Here is a 20,940-nt window from a genome sequence, read left to right as displayed (position 1 = left end):
ATTGTATATTGCTAATTTTAATCTCTTGTAAAAAGCTAAAATTTTTTTAATGGCAATATTATTATTGAAATTACTAAGTTCAAAATTTTTTTTACTATTTTTTAATTCTGTATTTAAAACTTCAGCATAGAATTTTTTACAGAATATAGCATAATTATTGTTAGCTTATTGTTTTTCTTAACTTTCTTCGTGTTTTCTTGTATTTATTTATTTACTATATATATATATATATATATATATATATATATATATATATATATATATATACAGTGGAACCCGTTTAAAAAGTTCCCTTTTAAGAAGTTTTCCCGCGTAAGAAGTTATTTTTTAAAAAAACCAATTACCATAATGTTAAATTTACTTTTATAAGAAGTTTTTTTCCCGTTTAAGAAGTTTCCACTCCTAATTTCATTTTTTTAAAATTTTATTTAAAATATCTTATTTAGTTTTAACTTGCCCTTACAAACACATGTATGGGTACTGACCACTGACCTTCATCACTCCTTTGTTACAAAAAAAGGTGACTTATCAGGAACAGGTGTGAGCAAAGGAATGTGAACCTTTAGATGAACTATGAAACTGATAAGAATGTAGGGAATAGCTTTGTCATTGTGTCCACCTTAAATGAATAGCCTGGTGACTCACGAACTTCACTGCTGTCCACACCCATTCAATAACTGAAGAGAAAGATACATCTAAACATTTAGCAGCATTCCGTTGAAAATTTTCTTAGTGTAGGCGCTTATGTTATCTTAAAAATCATCGTAAAAAGTTTGATTTTTGTGGAAAATGTCCTGTAAAGGCATTAGCGTAAAGCTCTATCTATTGATGACAAAGTAAAAATTTTAAAAGCTGTTGACAGCTATCCTCAATTAACACGAGTTCAAATAGCAAAAAATTTAGATCTTCCTGTTACTACGTTAAATGGCATTATTGCTTAGAAAGACATCATCTTAAACTCTTCTTGTTCCGGTGCATCCCAGAAAGTAAAAAAAGTGAAGAAAGGAAAATACGAAAATATTGAAGAGAAACTGATGATATGGTTTAAACAAGCAGGATCCGCCAACATACCTGTCAACGGAACTCTTCTTAGAGGAAAAGCATTAGAGATTGCGGAGAAATTGAATGTTGATTTTACGCCTTCCAATGGATGGATTGATCGGATGAAAAAAAGAGCTGGTCTAGTTTATAAAACAATTAAAGGAGATTGTAACAGCGTTGATTTACAAGAAGCTGAAGAATGGAAAGCTAAATTACCTGAAATTATTTCAGGGTATCAACCAAAGAACATTTTTAACATGGATGAATGTGGACTGTTTTTCAATCTTTTACCAGATAAAACTTTTGCCTTTAAAGGTGAACCCTGTCATGGCGGAAAAAACAGTAAAGAACGTTTGACAATTTTAGTTGGGGCCAGTATGAATGGTATAGAAAAATTACCGATTTTAGTTATCGGTAAATCGAAAAAACCAAGATGCTTTCGAAATGTTAAGTCACTGCCTTGTGATTATGACAGTAATCAAAAATCCTGGATGACAATTAAAATTTTTGAAACGTATTTGAAAAAATTAGACAGTAAGATGCGAAAAGAAAAACGAAACATCATAATCTTCGTAGACAACTGCGCTGCTCATTCCAAGGAGAATAAGTACACTAACATCAAGTTGCAGTTCTTTCCACCAAATTCTACTTCTGTTCTACAACCAATGGATCAGGGAGTTATTAAGGTATTTAAGCAGCATTATAAAATGCGACTTGTGAAACGGATGCTGGAAGGACTTGAAAATACTGGAGAGCTAAAAAAAGTCAATATGTTAGAAGCGATTGAGTTAATTGTATCAGCATGGGAATTAATAACACCATCTGCCATTGCTAACTGTTTTCGGAAAGCTGGATTCTCTGACGGAGATACAACTGAAGAATATCTCTTAGAAGCTGAATATGAAATATCAGATGAAGACGAAGAAACAAACGTAAATTTTGTTAATGATTGGAAGTCATTCAAAAATAAACTTAATTTCACAGCATCGTTTAAAGAATATGTATCCGTTGACGACGAAATTTTACCTTGTGATATGCTGACATTAGAGGATATTTGTGATGTTACAAATGATACAGAAGAATTCAGTGAAACTGAAGAAGATATTGCTAAACCACCTAGCTTTTCTGATGCCAGGAAAGGGCTGGATACTTTTAGGAAATTTATTTACACTGTTGAAAATGTACCCCCGGAAATGTTTAAATTTTTACAGCAGTTGGACAATTTTCACTTAAAGGTAGGTGAGAAAAGACAAAAACAAACCACTTTACACGATTTTTTCTCACAGAAATCTAGTCAATTATTGTAACAACGTATATTACATTGTATGAAACAAAAAATAAAGTAGGTTACTTTGTTTTTATTTATTAGCAATTTTTTTTCTAAATGAATATTAAAATTCAATATTTATTTCATTAGGCTGAGAATTTAATATAAGTTACACAATTTCAAATTTTTTAGTTTTTTATTAATGTGTTTTTAAGTTTCACCGTTTAATAAGTTTTCCCGTTTAATAAGTCGTTTCTTTCCACTCCCTTGAAAAACTTCTTAAACGGGTTCTACTGTATATATATATATATATATATATATATATATATATAGACAAATAATTTAAATATTCTAAAAAATAATTTTTTTAAAGAAAATACTAAATTGGCAAGATTTTTACCCCATATCAATGAATAATTCTCAATTATGTTTTATTTGTTTGTAGGCCCAGGTAATTTAGTGCTAAGATTCACTTTTCAAATATGAAAAATTGCCTAACTTTTTTTTTTTTGATTGATGTTTTGTACTATTTCCAGAATTAGCATAGCTGGTGCTGGCTAAAGACAGGCTAAACTTGATCAAAGTAAGAATGAATAAGTGTCACAAATTTAAAGCTGTTATAAAAATAACAAACAAATTACAAAAAACCTTGCACCTTTCGTAAACAATTTTACTGTACAACAACATCTATATTATTTTACCTACAGTAAGTTGCAATATTGCTGTACTATTTTATAATAAGCAGCTACATAACTTATAAATAGATTTAGACTTATTTATAACATTTGCACACTTTAACACATCCGTATTTTCCTCTGACTTTCTCTCCAATAAAAGTTTTGTTTTGAAATTTTGTTTAGAAAAAAATTATGAATGAATGATTTGTAATAAATTTTTTTCTTCTTTTTGTTCCATCAAACCACAATGGGAGGGTAAGGAGGTCATAGAAAAAGGAAACAAAGGAAGAAACTAACACCTACACCACCTGTTTGGTTCAATATACAGTCTTTATTTTTGACCCTCTCCTTCCTCACCCAATCACCCTTCCCCCCCCATCTGATTTGCATCCACTCTAGGCATTATGTTTCTCATACCTTTCTATCTTTCAAGAAAATCTGTCACCTCCCTAATTCTTAATTATATATATATAAAATAGAAGAAAAAAAAACAGGAAAACTTACAGAATGAAAAGAAAAATTATTGAAATAAAATAACAATAAAAAAAATTAAAAATATATCTATAAATAAATAAAAATTCAGGGAAAAAAAGATAAAATCTCTTCATCATCTCACGCAGTGATTATATCCACAAAAAGTACTTTCTAATATTGAATCAATACAGCCAAAGCAAAATATATCAATACAATAGTGTGAGGAGCACTCAAAAAACTTCTTTTTTAATGTTACTTTATTTTAATAATTTTTCTTCTTGTCATTATTCTATCATTTTTTCCATGTTTTCTCTACATTTTGAACTTATTTTATGAGTTCTACATAATTGCAGCTTATACGCAGTAAATAAAACCTATCAATTTTCTTCTTTTTTTTCTCTTTACCTTTTTGTATTTATTTATTGTACTATATTATATATATATATTTTGATTTCTAGAGGTTGCATTTAAGCTCCAGGGTACCCTAGCCAAACCCTGACTTTATTAAATAATAATTTAGGGTAAAAAATACTATCATTTTAAACTTTCTTTTACAACTGCTTAAATTGAACAAACATAGTAATTTAAAGTAAAGAGTTGAAGTACCCGTGAAATATTCTCCAAATTCTTGTTCCAATTTCAAAGCTCTCTCATAAGCCTTTAAAGCTGCCATTTCTGTGATGCGTTTATTCATTTCTCTGAAACCATAATGAACACATTTTTTTAAAAAAATTCCTTCAAATAAATCAATAAAAAAAAGACAAAAAGAAATAGAAACTCACATGACTGATTCGGCTGATTTTGGCTTAATTAAAATAGCAATTGGATGAAGGCCAGCAACTTGCAGTCGTTTTATCGCATTCCCGCTTACATCCAATATGCAATGCTTTGCCTATAAATTAAAAACATTACATTCGCTATTTCTATCAATTATAATGCACAATATAGTAGATATAATTCATTTAAACATAAAAAATTCAAAATTTGCAAGATGCAATTTTTGCTTACACAAATACAGATTTTCTTCTGCCTTCTAAAAAATTAAGAATAAGGGGAAAAAATAATGCAAGAGTTTGATTCATTTTTATATTTAAAGAAAATATTAGAATAAAAAGTTTTTCTTAAAATATTCTGATTTGTGAAAGGAAATAAAATACATAGCTAAAAAATTAAAACATTATGGCTTTTAGTTAAATAAAGATAACTTAATATATTTGAACGGGAAGTGTTTAAAAAATACATTGAAAATCTTAAAGACAAAACATTGATGGAGAATAAAAGCAAAAAATAATGCTGCATGCATTACAAGTAATAATGCTTGTATAACAAAGAATAAAATTAAAACAATAATTTCTTTCAGTCCCACAGTGGACACAGAAGTCAAGCATCACTGGGTGTTTTGAATTATTCTGTAAACTCATCAAAATAACTGAATGACAGTGATGAAAATATTAGAAGGATAAAAAAAAAAAAAAAAAAAAAAAAAAAAAAAAAAAAAAAAAAAGATTCTAAAATTGTGTGCAATTAATTTTTAAATAAATGGCTTTGTTAGGCTCCTGAATGTACAGCATATGCCTTTTAAACACAAGGTGCAGTGATTCGGTTAGACTTTGGAAAATGAGTCCTCAGCAAACAGTAATTCTCTATTTCTGGGTATTTTTTTTTACTATAGAGGGTCCTTATTTAAAATATAAATCCCTACTTGAAAAACATATATAAAAAGACAAATATATAAAAACATTTTATGATTAGGAAAAAAATATGATTAGTACAGGGTAGTTGTTATAATTTTAATTTAGTTTGGCATGCTCTGGTTCACAAACGTCTTTTGACATTTTATTCTTCCCTTTTTGTGATAGAGAACCAAGTGTCATCATTTTTTCCTTGTCCCCCATGGAATTTTCAACGTACTCGACGAGGTATAACACATAAGCAGAATCATTGCACTTCTATTATAGATTTAGTTTCATAGTAATTATAAACAGAGGTAAAAATGTTCTATGCTTGACCCTATAATGTATCACTCATTTGTTTTTCTAACCAATATAAATTATTAAGCACATCACACTATTCAAACTTATTTTGTGGATATGCTCACTCAATTAATTTCATGATAAAACCAAAATATTCTATTAAATTAAGAAATAATTAAGGACAAATCGTCCTGATGATTCTATAAATTATTCCTCCAAACATATTTTCAACAATGATGCAATAATTTTGTGGACATGCTTATCATTTAATTTGATGATAAAACCAAAATATTCTATTAAATTAAGAAATAATCGAGGACAAATTGCCCTGATGATTTTATAAATGAATCCTCCAAACATATTTTTAACAATGATGCGTTGACTCACTTTCTCGGCAACTTCCCTGACAGAGGCGACGCTGGTACCGTATAGATTCTCATTATACTGACCAGCTTCTATGAACATGTGATTCTGGATGTCTCTCTCCATTTGTTCTCTGGATGCAACAAAGTGATAGTCTCTACCGTCCACCTCATAATCCCTCTTGGGACGCGTCGTGTCTGCAAATAAAACATTTATTTTACAATAGAAAAGACAAATTGATAAAAAGAAAGTAATCAATTCTTAGTTACAATTCATTCAATGCAGATGAGGTATGAAAAATATTCCGCATTGAACTGTATTTTCCCCTTACTTTATTCAATTCCTACTATTAGCTTACAACTCATCGCTTTGAAACTAAACCGTGGTAAATCAAAAAAGCAAGTTTTTCAGGAGAGCGATTTCTAACTTTTCAAGACGAATCGCACCAATGCGATAACGATTTATCTGCTCTCTAAATTTATTTTATGGAACTTATGAAGATAACATGTTGTTTCTCTAAAAGGGTGATTTTTTTTAACACAAAATGACCCAAATATATAATTTTTCGATTTTTTTGAGTTACTACGGTTTAGTTTCAAAGCGACGAACTCTAACTACATATATTTCTATATCTTGTTCAAATTTTCAATTGTTCATAAAATACTTTTTATTGATCCACTCAAGTTCAAATATATTTTTTTTAATGCATGTAATGGATAACACTTGATGTTAATACAGTTTTTTCAAATATTAATTCATTCATTAAATTTAAATAATTATAGTTTAACATGGGAGAAAAAAAATTTCCTTTGTTGACCTAAGTAAGAATTGACTTTTTTGTTACTTGCATTATGAGCCATTAATTAAACTTATTTTGAAGATTTGTTTACTAAATTAATTTGATGATAAAACCAAAATATTCTATTAAATTAAAAAATAAACAAAAACATCTGAATCTCATAAATACAAGGAACAAACATTATAGAAGTTATGTTTAAGGATCCTCTTCAAACAAAAAATAGGGATTTTACGCTCACCATGTTAACTTACAAATAAGTATTAATAAGTTCAGAATCCAACTTATCAGTTATGAATCAGTTTATTCAGCAACTAATAAATACTTTTGAAAAATATTTTGCTACACTTTATTTGTATTCTAATTGAAATAAGTTGCTAAATTTTAAATTTCTAAGCAACTTTAAAACTTGAACTTTGAAAAGTTTTAAAAATATTTCAAACCTAATATCTCAAACACAGTGACTCCATAAATAAAAGCTAAATAAAAATTATTCAAAAATATTAATTGGTTGCTGAATTAGTGGAATCATTGCCCTTTTTTCAGGTTTCAAAAAATCGTGCAAATTTTACAGAAACTGCAAAAATGGATAAGTAGATAGAAACCTCTTAACTTACACAAATACAGATTTTCTTCAGAATTCTAAAAAATTAAGAATAAGGGGAAAAAAATAGAAAATAATTTTTTTTTTAAAAATCCCTCCAACTATAATTGCACAGTAATCAATAAAATATTTTCCTAATGTTTTTATCCCAGTCACCACTTTGTTACAATTCACAATAAAATAGGTCTAATGTCTGAAAGTAAATTTTATGCTTATTGTCGGAAAATAAGAAAATGCTAGTTTTCAATTAAATATTCGTCATTCTTTAAATCCTTTTGATAAGATTATATAATTATTATTAGTCTTAAAATCATTGAATAAGCACACATGAGAAATTTAGTAATGCTGCAATGAAAATAGTAGATACTTTAACTAATAACTTAAGATTTATAAATTGTAGAAAACTTATTCTTTTAGTATATTGCTAGAAGACACTTAGAGATATCTTGCTTCTTTTTGTTTAACCCTCCTAACTTTTTTGTTAACACAAATGTTGAAGAAAGGCCACAATGGACAAAATTATTTTAATAGCTAGTGATTGCGCTAGACTGGAAATTACTGATTCTTAAGACCCAGCACTTCGACATTTCAAAGAATTTCAAAACAAAGAGATATTTGCACTATCGAGGTATTAATTGGGACTGTTTAAAAACCAGCATCAATTATAACAATAATTACTCTTTCTTTTATAAACTGAATATTTTGAATAACAATTTTAAGAAATAAGTGTGAAATAGAGTCATTCTCAGAATATTATAAAATTACTAAAGTTCAGATGGGGTGCATAAGCAACGAAAAGAAGTTTCAATTAGGTGGCAATTAGCGGAACAAATTTTTTAATCGCCGTTTTTTACACTTAGTTCTCCTGTGGCCAATGGTGACCATTAATTCTGACTTATACAGTTAAGATATTTCTCAAAAATATAAAAGATAACCATTGAAATTTTTAAGGAACTATGAATCGGAAAATAGTGGAATCCATACTATATCCCACTTTGAAGTTTTATTTCATCAATCAGTCTGTTATTCGATATAAGGAGTAAATAAGTAAATGAATTGAAATCAAATAAACAACAACAAAATAAGAGCCGAATTTTTTTTTAAAAAAAATAACCAACTTACGAGGAACACAGCTGCCAAATTTTTCAGGATATTCAGAAATCAGGTCATCATTAATTCTGTCTTTCAATGGTCCAAGTATAATGACAGGCCTTGCATAGGTAACTGAAATTATAAGAAATAAACGAGGTCAGCAGACATGCTTGGACAGTGTTCAACATTAGATCAGAGAGAAATATTAAAAATGTGATTACAATTATTTAAAAAATTTACATCTAAAAATAAATAAATCAGGAGAATAATAAGTTACCAAGATGGAAGAATTTTCTCAAAATTAGGAAAATTACATCATTTATTGTTATCTTAGTAACAACCTTTCATCAAAAACACTATAATTAACTTTTTTTTTTAAATAACATAAATATTATTATTAATAAAATGATGACAAATGATAACTATAAATATCAACAGATATCATTATTATTAAGTGAGTTACAGTAAACCATATATATAAAGCAATTCCATAAACTGCAACTTTCCGCAAACAACATTAACTTTTGCAGGTGCAAACAATCAAAATTGCAGTTAAAATTTTTATCTAACTAGGCATGAACTATTAACTTTTTAAATGATTTTTTTTTTTAAATTATTTATCAAGCAGATACAATTTTTTCCTGTAATTACTTAGTGCATTATTTTTCATTTTAATTTATTTATTAATTTATTTATTTTTAATTTATATTATTTATTTATTAAAATTTTTTTTTTGACGCGTTTTATGATTCATCTGATCTAGACTAATATTGCCACCATGTTTAGTAGATAAGTTTAAAGGTAAGTGAAATGATCTACATAACACAAAATTTATAAAATGCAAAGCCTGACATTTCAAGTTTTGTATCATAAAGATTTTTTACAGTAAAATAGATACCTTATGCTCTAAAGATATGTTATTTATGTTAATGAATAAAGATATGTGAAATGATCTATTTAACACAAAATAGAAAAAACATGAAGCCTCACATTTCAAGTTTTGCATCTTAAAAAATTTTAATCTAGTGAAATGATCTATAACAGTGCTATCTTTTTATTGCCGTGGCTAATGGCTGATAATTTTACCCACTGCGGGAGGGAGGGGCCATGATTGTTTATATTTAAGATAGTTTTGATTTAATAATTTTAATTGAATTGCATCTAAACATGCTCTCAAAATAAAGTACAATTACATTGATGTGAATTTAGTTGAAGTCTTACAGCTCCCGGTTAACCTCTCATCCATGGAGAGTCACAGAAAAACGAGAGAAATGCACCACAGTAATTAAAATGGAAATAATTTAATATTTTTTGGGAGGTTGACCATTTGAATCGTTGACTGGTCTGTGGCTCGGTTGGAGATCACTGATTTACAAAATCTATAAAAAGGCAAAGTTTTACATTTCAAGTTTTCATCATATAGATTTTTACTTCAAATTAAACAATTTATGCTTATTTTAAATAAATTAAGTAATTTATGTAAATTAAATAAATTGTGCTCTAAAAAATAAATAAATTGAATTTTATGTTAAAAATTTTATGCTATAGTAAGATTTTTTAGCTTCAAGCTTTAGCTTTCGTAAGATTTCTGAGCTTTTTAGCTCCAAAACTCTACATTTTCAATCAATCATCATCATCATCATAGTTGGCCAGACAGCCCAATGTGAGCCAATGCCTTCCTCTGCAGATTTCTCCATGATGACTTCTGATTTCTCTTTGATCTCCAATTCTTTTCATTAATTGTGAGAAAATCTGACTCCACTGAGTTAGCCCATCACAACCGCGGCCCTCCCCGCTTTTTTTCTTCTCCAGTGGGTCTAAAAAGCAGTATCTTTTTTAATGTGTTGTCGTCACTCATTCGAATCACGTGGGCGATCCAATTCATTCTACTTATTTTTGTGCATTTAATAATATCAGGTTTATAAATCTTGTACAGTTCAAAGTTAAATTTCTTTCTCTAGCTATTGTTTTCATTTACACCACCAAGTATAACCCGCAAAATCTTTCTCTCAAATATTGCAATACAATTTTCCTTCAGTTTTGTCATTGTCCACGCTTCAGAAGCATATGTCAAGACTGGCCGGACAAGAGTTTTGTCGATTAAGAGCTTTGTTTTTCTAGAAAGAAACCTAGATTTAATAAATCTTTTCAGCCCATAGACAGCCCTATTTGCCAGATAGAGTTAGTTTTTTATTTCAGGAGTAATTAATTCTTTTGTCAAAGGTCTACATTTTCAATATACATTTAAAAAATTTTTTTTGAAATTTAACACTATGGCAAGAAGGATGAGAAAAACCATACAAACTCACTTTTTTCCTGAGTTACAGCCTCATATGAAAGGATGGGTTCGTCGGGGCCACCTGTAAAATTTTGTTAAAAATTTAGTTAACAATAAAAATAGAGCTAAGTATAGAATTAAACAATGGAAAAAAGACTAACGTATGCTGCCACCTTCACTATCACTGGCAGATATATTTGGGGCTTCTGAAATAGAAAAAAAGTGAAAGAGGTTTAAACGATCATTTTGAAAACAAAATAAAATATGTTTTTAAAAAAAGATCAAAAGTGAGTTTTTATTTTAACTTTACTGTTTAAAAAAAAATACAAAATATTGCTAAATATTATTATATCACTAAATGTTTAATAGGTAACACATTTTTGACAGTTCTGTAAAATATTTATTAAATAAATAATGAAATGAAGAAAATGCAATAATGGAATTATAAGTCTTGAAGTGAAATAATGACAAACAATAAATTTTCAGTTTTGAAATTAAATTAATATTCATCCAGGTATATTTTCATATAATAAGCTTTTACATATATTTCTATTAATAAAAAATATCTGGAAAAAAAATACTAAGATGCTCATAACATATATTAGATATTTTTTATTGTATCTTTCAAACTCTCTACTTTTATCAGCAAGTGTGAGAAAAGAACGAAAAGTTTGAATAAACTCAAAATAAATATAAAAAAACATTTGAAACTACCGTGCACTAAAAATTTTCTATTTTATTTCGTTTTTACTTTTTTTTTTCACTATTTGTGTGTACACAGACAGTCTATAAAACTGTTAGGCTCAATATGATTAAAATGAATAAAATAAAAATGAAGTTTAGAAAAATCACATGCCTGTTTTATTTCATAATAAGACACACATAGGAATTTAAAGTCTAAGAAGCCTGCTAAAGGTCGCAGACCTGTTAGTTTTTTAGATCTTTATTTAAATTAATAAAAAAATGTTTAACTCTAAAAAACTTTTGCCATAAATTAGGCAATGAATTATGTTAAAAATTAAAAGACTTGCAATAGTAATTCTTATCATTTAAAATTTTTTTTTGTTAAGAATTATCATTATAAAAGTCTTGTCTCCATTGTACACATGTTAAATCAAAATTACCTATTTTATTTTTTTAATTTAGAAAATAAGTCATAACTTTTTGAAAGATATATATTTTTCTCACTAATAATTTAAAAAAAAAAAAAAAAAAAAACTTAGGTGACCCGTGAAAGAGTATCCAAAATCAAAATTAAACAACTCTGTAAAAATTGGCCATGAAAAGATAAAATAATAGTATATGGATAAAAACTTTATACACAACTTTTGAAAAATAGTTACAAAAGGTGATAAGATTTAAATTAAAATCAATGCTGAAATGAGTAAGAAAGCAGTGCCTTGTCGCAAAGGAGCGATTTAACCAGCAATTTGCAAGAACCAGAAACAATAGAATACATAACATAATTAGGGATTTTGCTCTTTTCATATTTTTATGGTGGAATTAGATGCTGTTGAACATTTCTATATGGACTTTCTATTACTACAAAGCAACTAAAGTATCTGACTTAAAATGGTTTCTTTTGAAACTACAACAAAAATTATGTCTGAAATTTTTACAGCTTTTCCCCCCATATATTTCATTCTGTTACCGTTAATTGATTTAGAGTTACGTAATTTTAAAATTGGGTACTCTGCAATTGGACATTTTGAATACACATTAGAATCGCCAAAGATTTCCAAGAACTGATAAAATACTTCACAAACAAAAGTCAAATGAAACAAAAAAAAAAAAAAAAAAAACTGATCATGCTAATAGCATAAAAAAAAAAGTTTTAACAGATATTCTCAGAAAATTTATTTAAATATTAACAGATATAGTTATTTAAAAGCATTCCCAGAGAGTTATGAATAAAAGTTGACATGCATGTGAAACCCAATATATTTTAATTAAATTAAACTAACCTTTGGTGGGGGAGCCATCCACTAGAATTATCAGAAAATATTATATTAATAAATCGTATTGTAAAGTTGTATAAATACATGTATAGAGTAACTTAATTACAATAAGAACACAATCCTATCAGTATAGTATTATTTATTTTATATATATATATATATATATAGCAATATTTTTTGTTGTAAGTGACATGATTTTAACAAGTACAGTAGGGAACCGATTATCCGGAACGATCGGTACCATCGCTATTCCGGATAACTGATTTTTCCGGTTTTCTGAATCGCTACAAAAGGCAGTTTTTTTATTGTTAAACCCAACTAAAAAAAGAAAAATATTGGAAATAATCTTAAAAAGGAGAAAAAACGATGAAGTAATACACTAATAATTATTTCCAAAATGATGGTAAGGTAAGCATCTTTCAAAAATGAAAGAAAAATCCTAAAATCTTATGAGGAAAAAGAAATTTTCTTTTTTTTAAATGGTGGGAAAATTTATTGAATTTCGTTCCGGTTTTTTGGTTTTCCGGTTTTCTGATTTCCGGATAACGGGTTCTGTACTGTACAACAAATAGGTGCAATCATTTACACCAGATCTAGTTATATAATATTTTTTATGTATAAAAACAAAACTTTATCTTTTACAATGTTCATGAGAAACTGGACAAGATTTTGTGTTGCCTGTTACAAAAATGGCAATTAGTTTCTTAAAAAAATAACACAATGTATTTTGTAATTCCATGCCAATTTTAATTATAAACTTTTTGTCACTGAAATTTCTTAAAACGATTCTAAAGAAATGTTTTACTTTGTCTAAGCAGAAAAATAGTTTTCCAATATTACAGATGAAGAGATAAAGTTTTAAGTACATTATGAACATTATTTATGAAGGGAAAAAAAATATGCTTACGTTCATTGTCACTGTCATCTCCACTGTTTTCTTTACTTTTCATGAACGGAAATTTACGGGAGAAAGAAAAGTTTTTCTTTTTCCTTTCTAACGTACTCTGGATAAAATAAAATATGCATCAGTCAAGATTAGTAAGTATTTTGAATTGCATATTTTTTTTATAATTATTCTATACAATAAAAGTCAATAAAAATACAAATATCTACAAAAATGCAATTAATTTTAATTTTAAATGTACTATTAAGTTTTTTCTTTTCTTCATTAATCCAAGTCCCTGTCTGCATTTTACAACTAACACCAGTTGATTAATAGCAAATATTTTAATAAAATAATATGATAAGTATTTAAATAAATTTTAATAACTGATCATATAAATCAATTAGATTTGAAATAATAAGATATGTATAAAATAGCAATCATTATGCAGTTCTCATAAAAAAATTTCGCTCAAATTTTACATAAAACCGTTTATCAATTTGTAAGAATGCAGCCTTCTTTGATGATATCTCAAAATTGAAAGTAATTACAAAAAGTAAATTAAAGAAACTAAAAAAGTATGCTTGGATATAGATTTTCTTTCCAATATAAATTTATAATTTTAACTTTAACAGGATATTCTGCAAATGAAAGGAACTTTTCTTTTTAAAACTAAAATTATAAAAAAAATTGTCTTAGAATCGTATTTTAAATTTCATGGACCCTAATATTGAAAAAGTATCTTTAAATTCAGCTAAATACAGACATAACACAAAAAAAGCAAAGTACTTAATAAAAGTACTGAATTTAAATACAAAAAAGTAATATAGCACTACAATGATGTTGTTAAAACCAAACTAGAGTTGATATTAGTAAGTGATATTGAGTGATACTAAGTGATACTCATTGTTGATTGATATTTTGAAAAACAAATTCAAAATGAATTCTTTTTAAAGACTGTTTGTAAAAGGTTCTTTTCTCATATGAACACATCACAGCAAATAATATTCTATTTTCATAACTGTCTATAACAGTTGTTTATAACTGCAAAATTTATTTCAATACTCTTAAATGAATAATAAAATTAAATAAAATTTGAATACTAAGAAATTCCAAAAAAATTTTAAAAATGAAACCAATCTTTTTAATATAAGAAAATTGCTTCATCACTGCATTATCTGAGCCTATTTAAAAGTATACAAAAAATAAAATCCATTGATTCTATTCTTTTTTGGGAAAAATTGATTTTAAATTTTTATTATTTATTCATTTTTTTTTTTTTTTTTTTTTTTTGGAAAAAGGTTAATGATTTACTACAAATTTTTAATATATTTTCTCTTGAGTTGTGTAAATTTTTTTCAGCAAAGATATTATGTGCAGCATAAAAATAAAATTCAAATTTATGGCATACAAACTGTAACATTAAGAAATGCGCTATTTTGGTTAATAATAACAAAACTCACTTTTCCATCTGAGAAACTATTTCTTCCTTGGAACTTGACAGATTTTAGTCTAGCTTTTTCCCTTCTTTCTACCCTGAAATGATAATGAAAAAAAAAGTTTCAAAATATGGAAGAATTTAAACAAGATAAAATGTAACAAATAGAGTTAAGCTCCAAATATTTATACTACATATTAAGATTACCAATTTTCAGGATTATATTGACAGAAAAAAAGATAACTTATGAATGGTTTATAGAAAAGTAAACAGATAAGCTGGAATTTGAATATCACAATTCTTAGCACACTAAATAGTTTGAGATACAATAAAAACTCCCCATTATCTTAACTTCATATCAAAATACTTCTTGAAGTTTGTTCTAAAGTAGGATTGCATAACCTGCAGCTTGTACACAACAGTGTGGAGCATGGCGGCACCTGAACATAATACAAAAAGCTACCATATTTTTTCCTTTTTTAAAATAAAAAATCAGAAATTTTGAATTCCGCATTTTAATTTTTGATGCGCAGAATCTAAATTAGTGTAGTTTCTGGATCGCCTCTTCCAATGGATTCACTACAAATTTCCTAAGTTGTAAAAATTTTGATAATTTCAACACTGAAATTTTTGTATAATGTGTTTGCTTTATTTTAAATAATTTACAAAAAAAAACTCTTTATTAAAATACTCTATTAATTTTTTAAAATTTTAATTCCTGAACATTATAGTTAATTTATTTTAAAATAAACTTTTACGTCAGTTAATGTGATAAAAACACCATAATTTTCCCCCATTGTTATATATTTTTTCGACAAATCTATTTGATAATTTTTTTTAAAAAAAATATCAGTTCGGTATTCTTCAGTTTTTAATGAATTTCATTATTTAGAAAAATTTTATTTTAAGTTGATTGATTAAAAGTTTAAAGCACTGAAAATTGCATAAAAATTATGAAAATTGCTGCCAATATGTTCCTGTATATTCAGCAGATACATAAACACTTAGTCAAGAAAATGCAAGCTAGTGACCATCAAAAATTTCTTATTGAAGTGTTCAAAACAAGACCAAAGAATGACTTAATGGTTCTCTACTTACAAGTTTTTAACAACTTGAACTAAAATGGATTTTTTTAATACTTTCAAAGGAAATGACATTTTAATTTGTCATTTTTATTCTGAGAACTGAACAAAATTTATATTATAGAAGTTTTAAGAAAACTTGCTCATTAAATCAGAGTTAGGCTCGCAATATAAAAGTTTTTATTAACAATTTGAAACCAACACTTTATTATTCTTGCTAAGCTTTGGATCCCGGTTCAGGAGTTTGGTTGAGGAAAATTCTTTAACTGCTTTTGGCTAAGCATGGTGAGAAGATGAATTCCCATTTACAATTTATTTTAATTTTCAGAGATGAAAGTGAATAAGAAAGATCAATCATTCAAGTGTTTGGCACATCATACTAAAGATACCATATAAGTTTTCTCCCTGAAGCAATAAGTTAGAAACACGTGCTTTGTTGTTGTTGGCATAGGCCATTAAGGCAAGGAGTGTGATTGTTCTTGTTTTCCAGTGGTGGCATCTCTGACCAAGAATTCGACTTCTGCCACACCCATATATCACAACTGTTTATAGGCTGGACCCATTTATAGATCGTAATCTTGACCTGAACCAGAGTATGATCCATCTCCAATTTGATATGAGAATATGGAGAACTTTGTGACCCAACAGATTTAACGTTCACCAGTCACCATTTCCTGCGAGGGAAGTCGTCGGCCGGGTGGATTCGAACCAGGGTGGCCACTCAAATCAGATTTAAAATTTCCCTGATTTTTTCAGGTTTTCCAGGTAAAAATCTTAAAATTTCCAGGTCCGTGTTTTGTTTTTTTCTTATAAAGTGTAGGATGTGTACAAGAAAAGTGTCTATATTATAAAATATTTCATTCAAAATGTCATTTTTTTTAAACATATCTTGAAATTTTTTTTATTTATTCAAAACTGCGTGAAATATTTTAAAAACAAAGCAAAAGTTAATTTTTTAGAAATCAATAATCAAACAGTAACAAAAATTTTACACAACTAAAGTCATTTCACAGTTGAATGTTTTTAGATTTCAGAAAAAAAATTATCATCAATTGCTTTAATTTTCTTATTCAATTATTTTTCATTTAATTTCTTGTTTATTTATCTGCAATTTAGAATAATCAAACTTATGATAGCAAAATTATATTTTAATTTTTGCTAGCTAATTCCGTAATATTTTATTTTATCATTTAAAAACGTCTCACGGTCGTAATAAAACAATAGACCAAATTTGATTATTTCTCATCATAAGAGGTAAATCAGCAACATGTTAAATTAGTTTATTGTGTCCTATTGCACTGTGCAATATGTGATAAAATGCTTAAAAGAAGGACTTCATATCAGATATTAAAATTATAAAATTTGCGGAAAAATTCATAAATTCGCAATTGAGTGTTGTAAAAGTTTCTGTAAAATTTTTAAAAAAATATTCTGCACGAATTTCACCTGACTAAAAAAAACTAGTTACATATATTTAAAAGCTTATAAAAGCTACTGGAGATGCGAAAGGAAACTCTACTAAATGTTAATTTAATGAAAAATTAGATTATTTACTAATAGACAGAGTTGCTTTTTTTTTTTTTTAAAGTGTACGATGACTTTTGAGGGATAAAGTTTTTGATGATTGATTTCTAACAAATAAACTTTTCCTTTGTTTTTAAAATATTTCATACAGTTTTGTTATGATTAGAATACATTTTTTATAATTAAATATCCATTCTGAATTATTCATTTTAATTAATGGATGTCTTATTTCATTGAAAGTCATAAGTGTACCAACACTTTTGTGAGTCACTGTAATTACATTTCAATATAAAGCTGTACTGTATACTGCACTATACCGTATTTTTTCTTACCAGTGCATTTTATAAAATTCATTGATCAGATTTTCTTTAAACCAATATCTCTAGTCAAATTTTTAAATGATGTTGTTTTGAATTAGCATTATTTTAAGAGATTCAGTATACAAAAATAAATGCCACAAATGTAAAATTGTCTAATTTTTTGTTCTATACTCTATAAAAAAAAAAAAATAGATAAAATTTCTTAACTTTTATACTTTTTTGATTTTTTTCCTTATTTGAAATTAAAACATTTAAAGAATTCCAATCTAAACACACAGTTTTTTAGTTTAGCATAGTTAATTATTTTTGTTTTCACAACTAGAATCTGGTACAGTGCACAACTAAAACACAACAAAAGTTTCATTTTCCTTCTTCTAACTAAACACATATGAATTTAAAAAATTTACATTTTATGTTTATACATCATTTAATATGTTTCCTATATATTCCTTAGTCTTTGTCAGCTTTTTAGGGTAAAAAGAGGGATAGTTTTATAAATATCATCTCTGGAATACAAGCAACATTTTCGAACTTTCGATATAGTGATAACTATACAATTCGAATCTTGAATTAAAAATCAAATATTTACCAACACAACAGTAAAATTAAATATTAATAAATAGTTAGTCCTAAAAAAAGAAACCCTTTTTTTAAATTAAAATATGCCATTAAAGGTTAAAATGAAATAGAAAAAATTAACATTAATGCAACAATTGTAACAATTTGTCAACAAACATTGCTGTTCAGCGATTGTAAAGAAATGAGTGATTTGTTAGTTTGCTGAGAAAAAAAATTTACAGATTTCTTTGAATGGGTGTACAAAAGCTTTCAAAAAAGAGTGCAATATAAAATCTAATATTATTAAATTGTAACCAACTAATTTTCGGAGAATTTTATTCAGATAAAAATACAAAAAATTACCACCAAAGCATTGGAACAAACTTGAGCCATGAATGGATTCAGACCACGGACAGAATTTTTATACAGAAGCAAATATCCTAACCCCTTTTTCCAGGTCTAGCACAATCTTTGCCTTTCCTAAATTGCACATTCCCATAGTTTCCATAGAGATCAAAGGTTTCTACATTTGTTTAGCAACCATGGGAGAATTTTATATGGCATTCTAGTTTAACAGGGTTATAATGAAGCAAATTTTGATGCAAGCAAAGTATAGCTAAGTTGATGACATTTTAACTGTTCGGAGATAAATTTCAGTCTAAAAAATTTGGGTATAATGGATGAAATAATTCAAATTACGAAAATTAGTAAATAATTTAAATTAGTGAAATTAAAAAAATACATAAGAAAAAATTTCCAGCTTTTCTTCAAAATTTCCTGATTTTTCCAGGTTTTTATTCAAATTTCCCTGAATTTTTCCAGGTTTTTTCCAGTATAAAAAAATTCCCTGATAATTCCAGGCTTTCCAGGTGGGTGGCCATCCTGTCGAACTCCCTTTCTCACGAACACGAGTCCAGCACCCTGTCGAGCCAAGTAGGCTATCCGGCCCCATACAAGCTTTTTGAAGAGACACTATTGATTTTCAAATTTGTATCAGGTGATCGATGACAGCCACATCCCGTTATAGTCAGCAGCATGATACAGTGGCAATACAGTCACCTCTTACTTTCCAGACAATTGAGAAACCACAAGTTCGCTGCTTCAATCTCCCACAGTGACAGTTCAGTACAATAAACTACTGCATTCTCTAATATATTGAGTTTGACAGCAATTTTTTTCAGACTAGTTAAAATTGTATTTTTAGCCATACATAATTTTTACATGGGTTTGTGTATAAGAATATAAATCGTAACAAGACAATGAGTTTCTCACCTCCTTTTACTTGGGATGATGCCCATACCTTCCTCTTCACCAGTTGGTAAGACTTTTCTGGCCTGCCACCACTCGTCGTCACTCGCATTCGTCACGTGAAGAACATCACCAAATCCGAAGGGAAGTCCTCTGCTTGGTAGTCCACTGTCTTTCGATGGATCATAGTCAAATAATGCTCTAATGGATTAATCAAAAAATGAAACTCAAAATGAAGTAATTTAAGCATTAATACGAATTCTGTTAAAGATAACTAAGAAATTCTCTGACATTTAGATAAGCCTAGCTTTAATACTGCCAGATGCAGCCTTGGTGCATCTAATTAAAAGGGAGAAAAGCTTACTGATGTCACAATTAATTACTAATATTATTATTTTCATGCTGTTATTGTTTTTCATAGTTTACTCAGAATTCTCCCTAGAAATAAAAAAAGGGCAAGGCGCTGTCCAGGGTATTTGACCCACCCACAAACCCAAAAAAATCCTTTTTTTTTCTTTAAAAAAACCCACTAAAACCAGGCTCAAATGAGTTTTTAATAAACAATCAAAATCTGTCCTTATAGCAATTGTTATTTTTTATTTGACTTATAAATGTTAATACATAATACACAAATATACATAACCAGACTTTCAAAAGTTAGTATATATAGATAAATATGCAAGCAACTTTGAATTAATATAATAATTTTTCTTACTTCAACATTAAGAAAAATAATTTTTTTGAAAAATAATTTGAGTTTTTTTATTTAACTTTTTTTGAACGGAACAGGTGCATTGTACAAACTGGAATAACTTAGTCTTTCTTTTATCTCCTTAATAAATAAGTTTTCATATACCAATAAAATAATTGTATAACTTATATATAAGTATATAGGGGAGTGTCGGGTACCCCCGCCCACTGTCAATTTCATATGTATAGAATATTTTTTCAAGTCAATGGGCCATCGGACATTAATTATTAGATTAAAAAAAGATTATTTTCAAAGTTTCAAGTATTTATGCAGTTGGTTACATGGTAAACAATAGTTTTGAAAATATGTTGAATAAAGTAGGTATGAAATTAAGAAAAATCTGTTGAATTTTGTGATAAAAATGATAAATGAGGTTTATCTATTGTCAATACATTGGTCATTTTCATTTACACCTGTAAAAACATAATTTTTGTAACTGGGCGGGGCTACCCGACACATTTTGAAAAGAGCTGAAAAACATGCTTTTTTAAATTTCTATTTTTTTAAGTTAAATTATTCTTTTTTTGGTTTATTCTTTTTGCATTATTTAATTAGATGATAAAACAATAGAAACATACAAAAATATTGATTATTACTCAATATTATACAGATA

At 27.5% G+C, this 20,940-nt stretch overlaps 1 protein-coding gene across 5 annotated transcripts in view; it reads right to left on the bottom strand.

Annotated features, from left to right (window-relative positions):
• The window catches only part of LOC107440719 (MAGUK family member discs large 1), a 256,361-nt gene that overhangs the window by 6,429 nt on the left and 228,992 nt on the right, over nucleotides 1-20,940 (bottom strand). For 3 of the 5 annotated variants that reach the window (XM_043044038.3, XM_071180794.2, XM_043044041.3), the window contains 10 exons: nucleotides 19,601-19,777; nucleotides 14,870-14,942; nucleotides 13,431-13,527; nucleotides 12,530-12,550; nucleotides 10,727-10,771; nucleotides 10,597-10,647; nucleotides 8,318-8,419; nucleotides 5,820-5,992; nucleotides 4,242-4,351; nucleotides 4,066-4,157 (listed from right to left, as the gene is read on the bottom strand). In XM_043044038.3, the coding sequence (XP_042899972.1) occupies nucleotides 4,066-4,157; nucleotides 4,242-4,351; nucleotides 5,820-5,992; nucleotides 8,318-8,419; nucleotides 10,597-10,647; nucleotides 10,727-10,771; nucleotides 12,530-12,550; nucleotides 13,431-13,527; nucleotides 14,870-14,942; nucleotides 19,601-19,777 (941 nt within the window). The remainder of the gene's footprint in view (nucleotides 1-4,065; nucleotides 4,158-4,241; nucleotides 4,352-5,819; nucleotides 5,993-8,317; nucleotides 8,420-10,596; nucleotides 10,648-10,726; nucleotides 10,772-12,529; nucleotides 12,551-13,430; nucleotides 13,528-14,869; nucleotides 14,943-19,600; nucleotides 19,778-20,940) is intronic. The other 2 variants (XM_043044039.3, XM_071180793.2) reach the window with 1 other exon arrangement.

Source organism: Parasteatoda tepidariorum, chromosome 8 (genome assembly GCF_982258835.1).
Source record: "Parasteatoda tepidariorum strain Cologne lab strain chromosome 8, Ptep-v5.0, whole genome shotgun sequence".
In the NCBI taxonomy this organism is placed as follows: Eukaryota; Metazoa; Arthropoda; class Arachnida; order Araneae; family Theridiidae; genus Parasteatoda; species Parasteatoda tepidariorum.
This window is presented reverse-complemented; position numbering and strand designations above follow the sequence as displayed.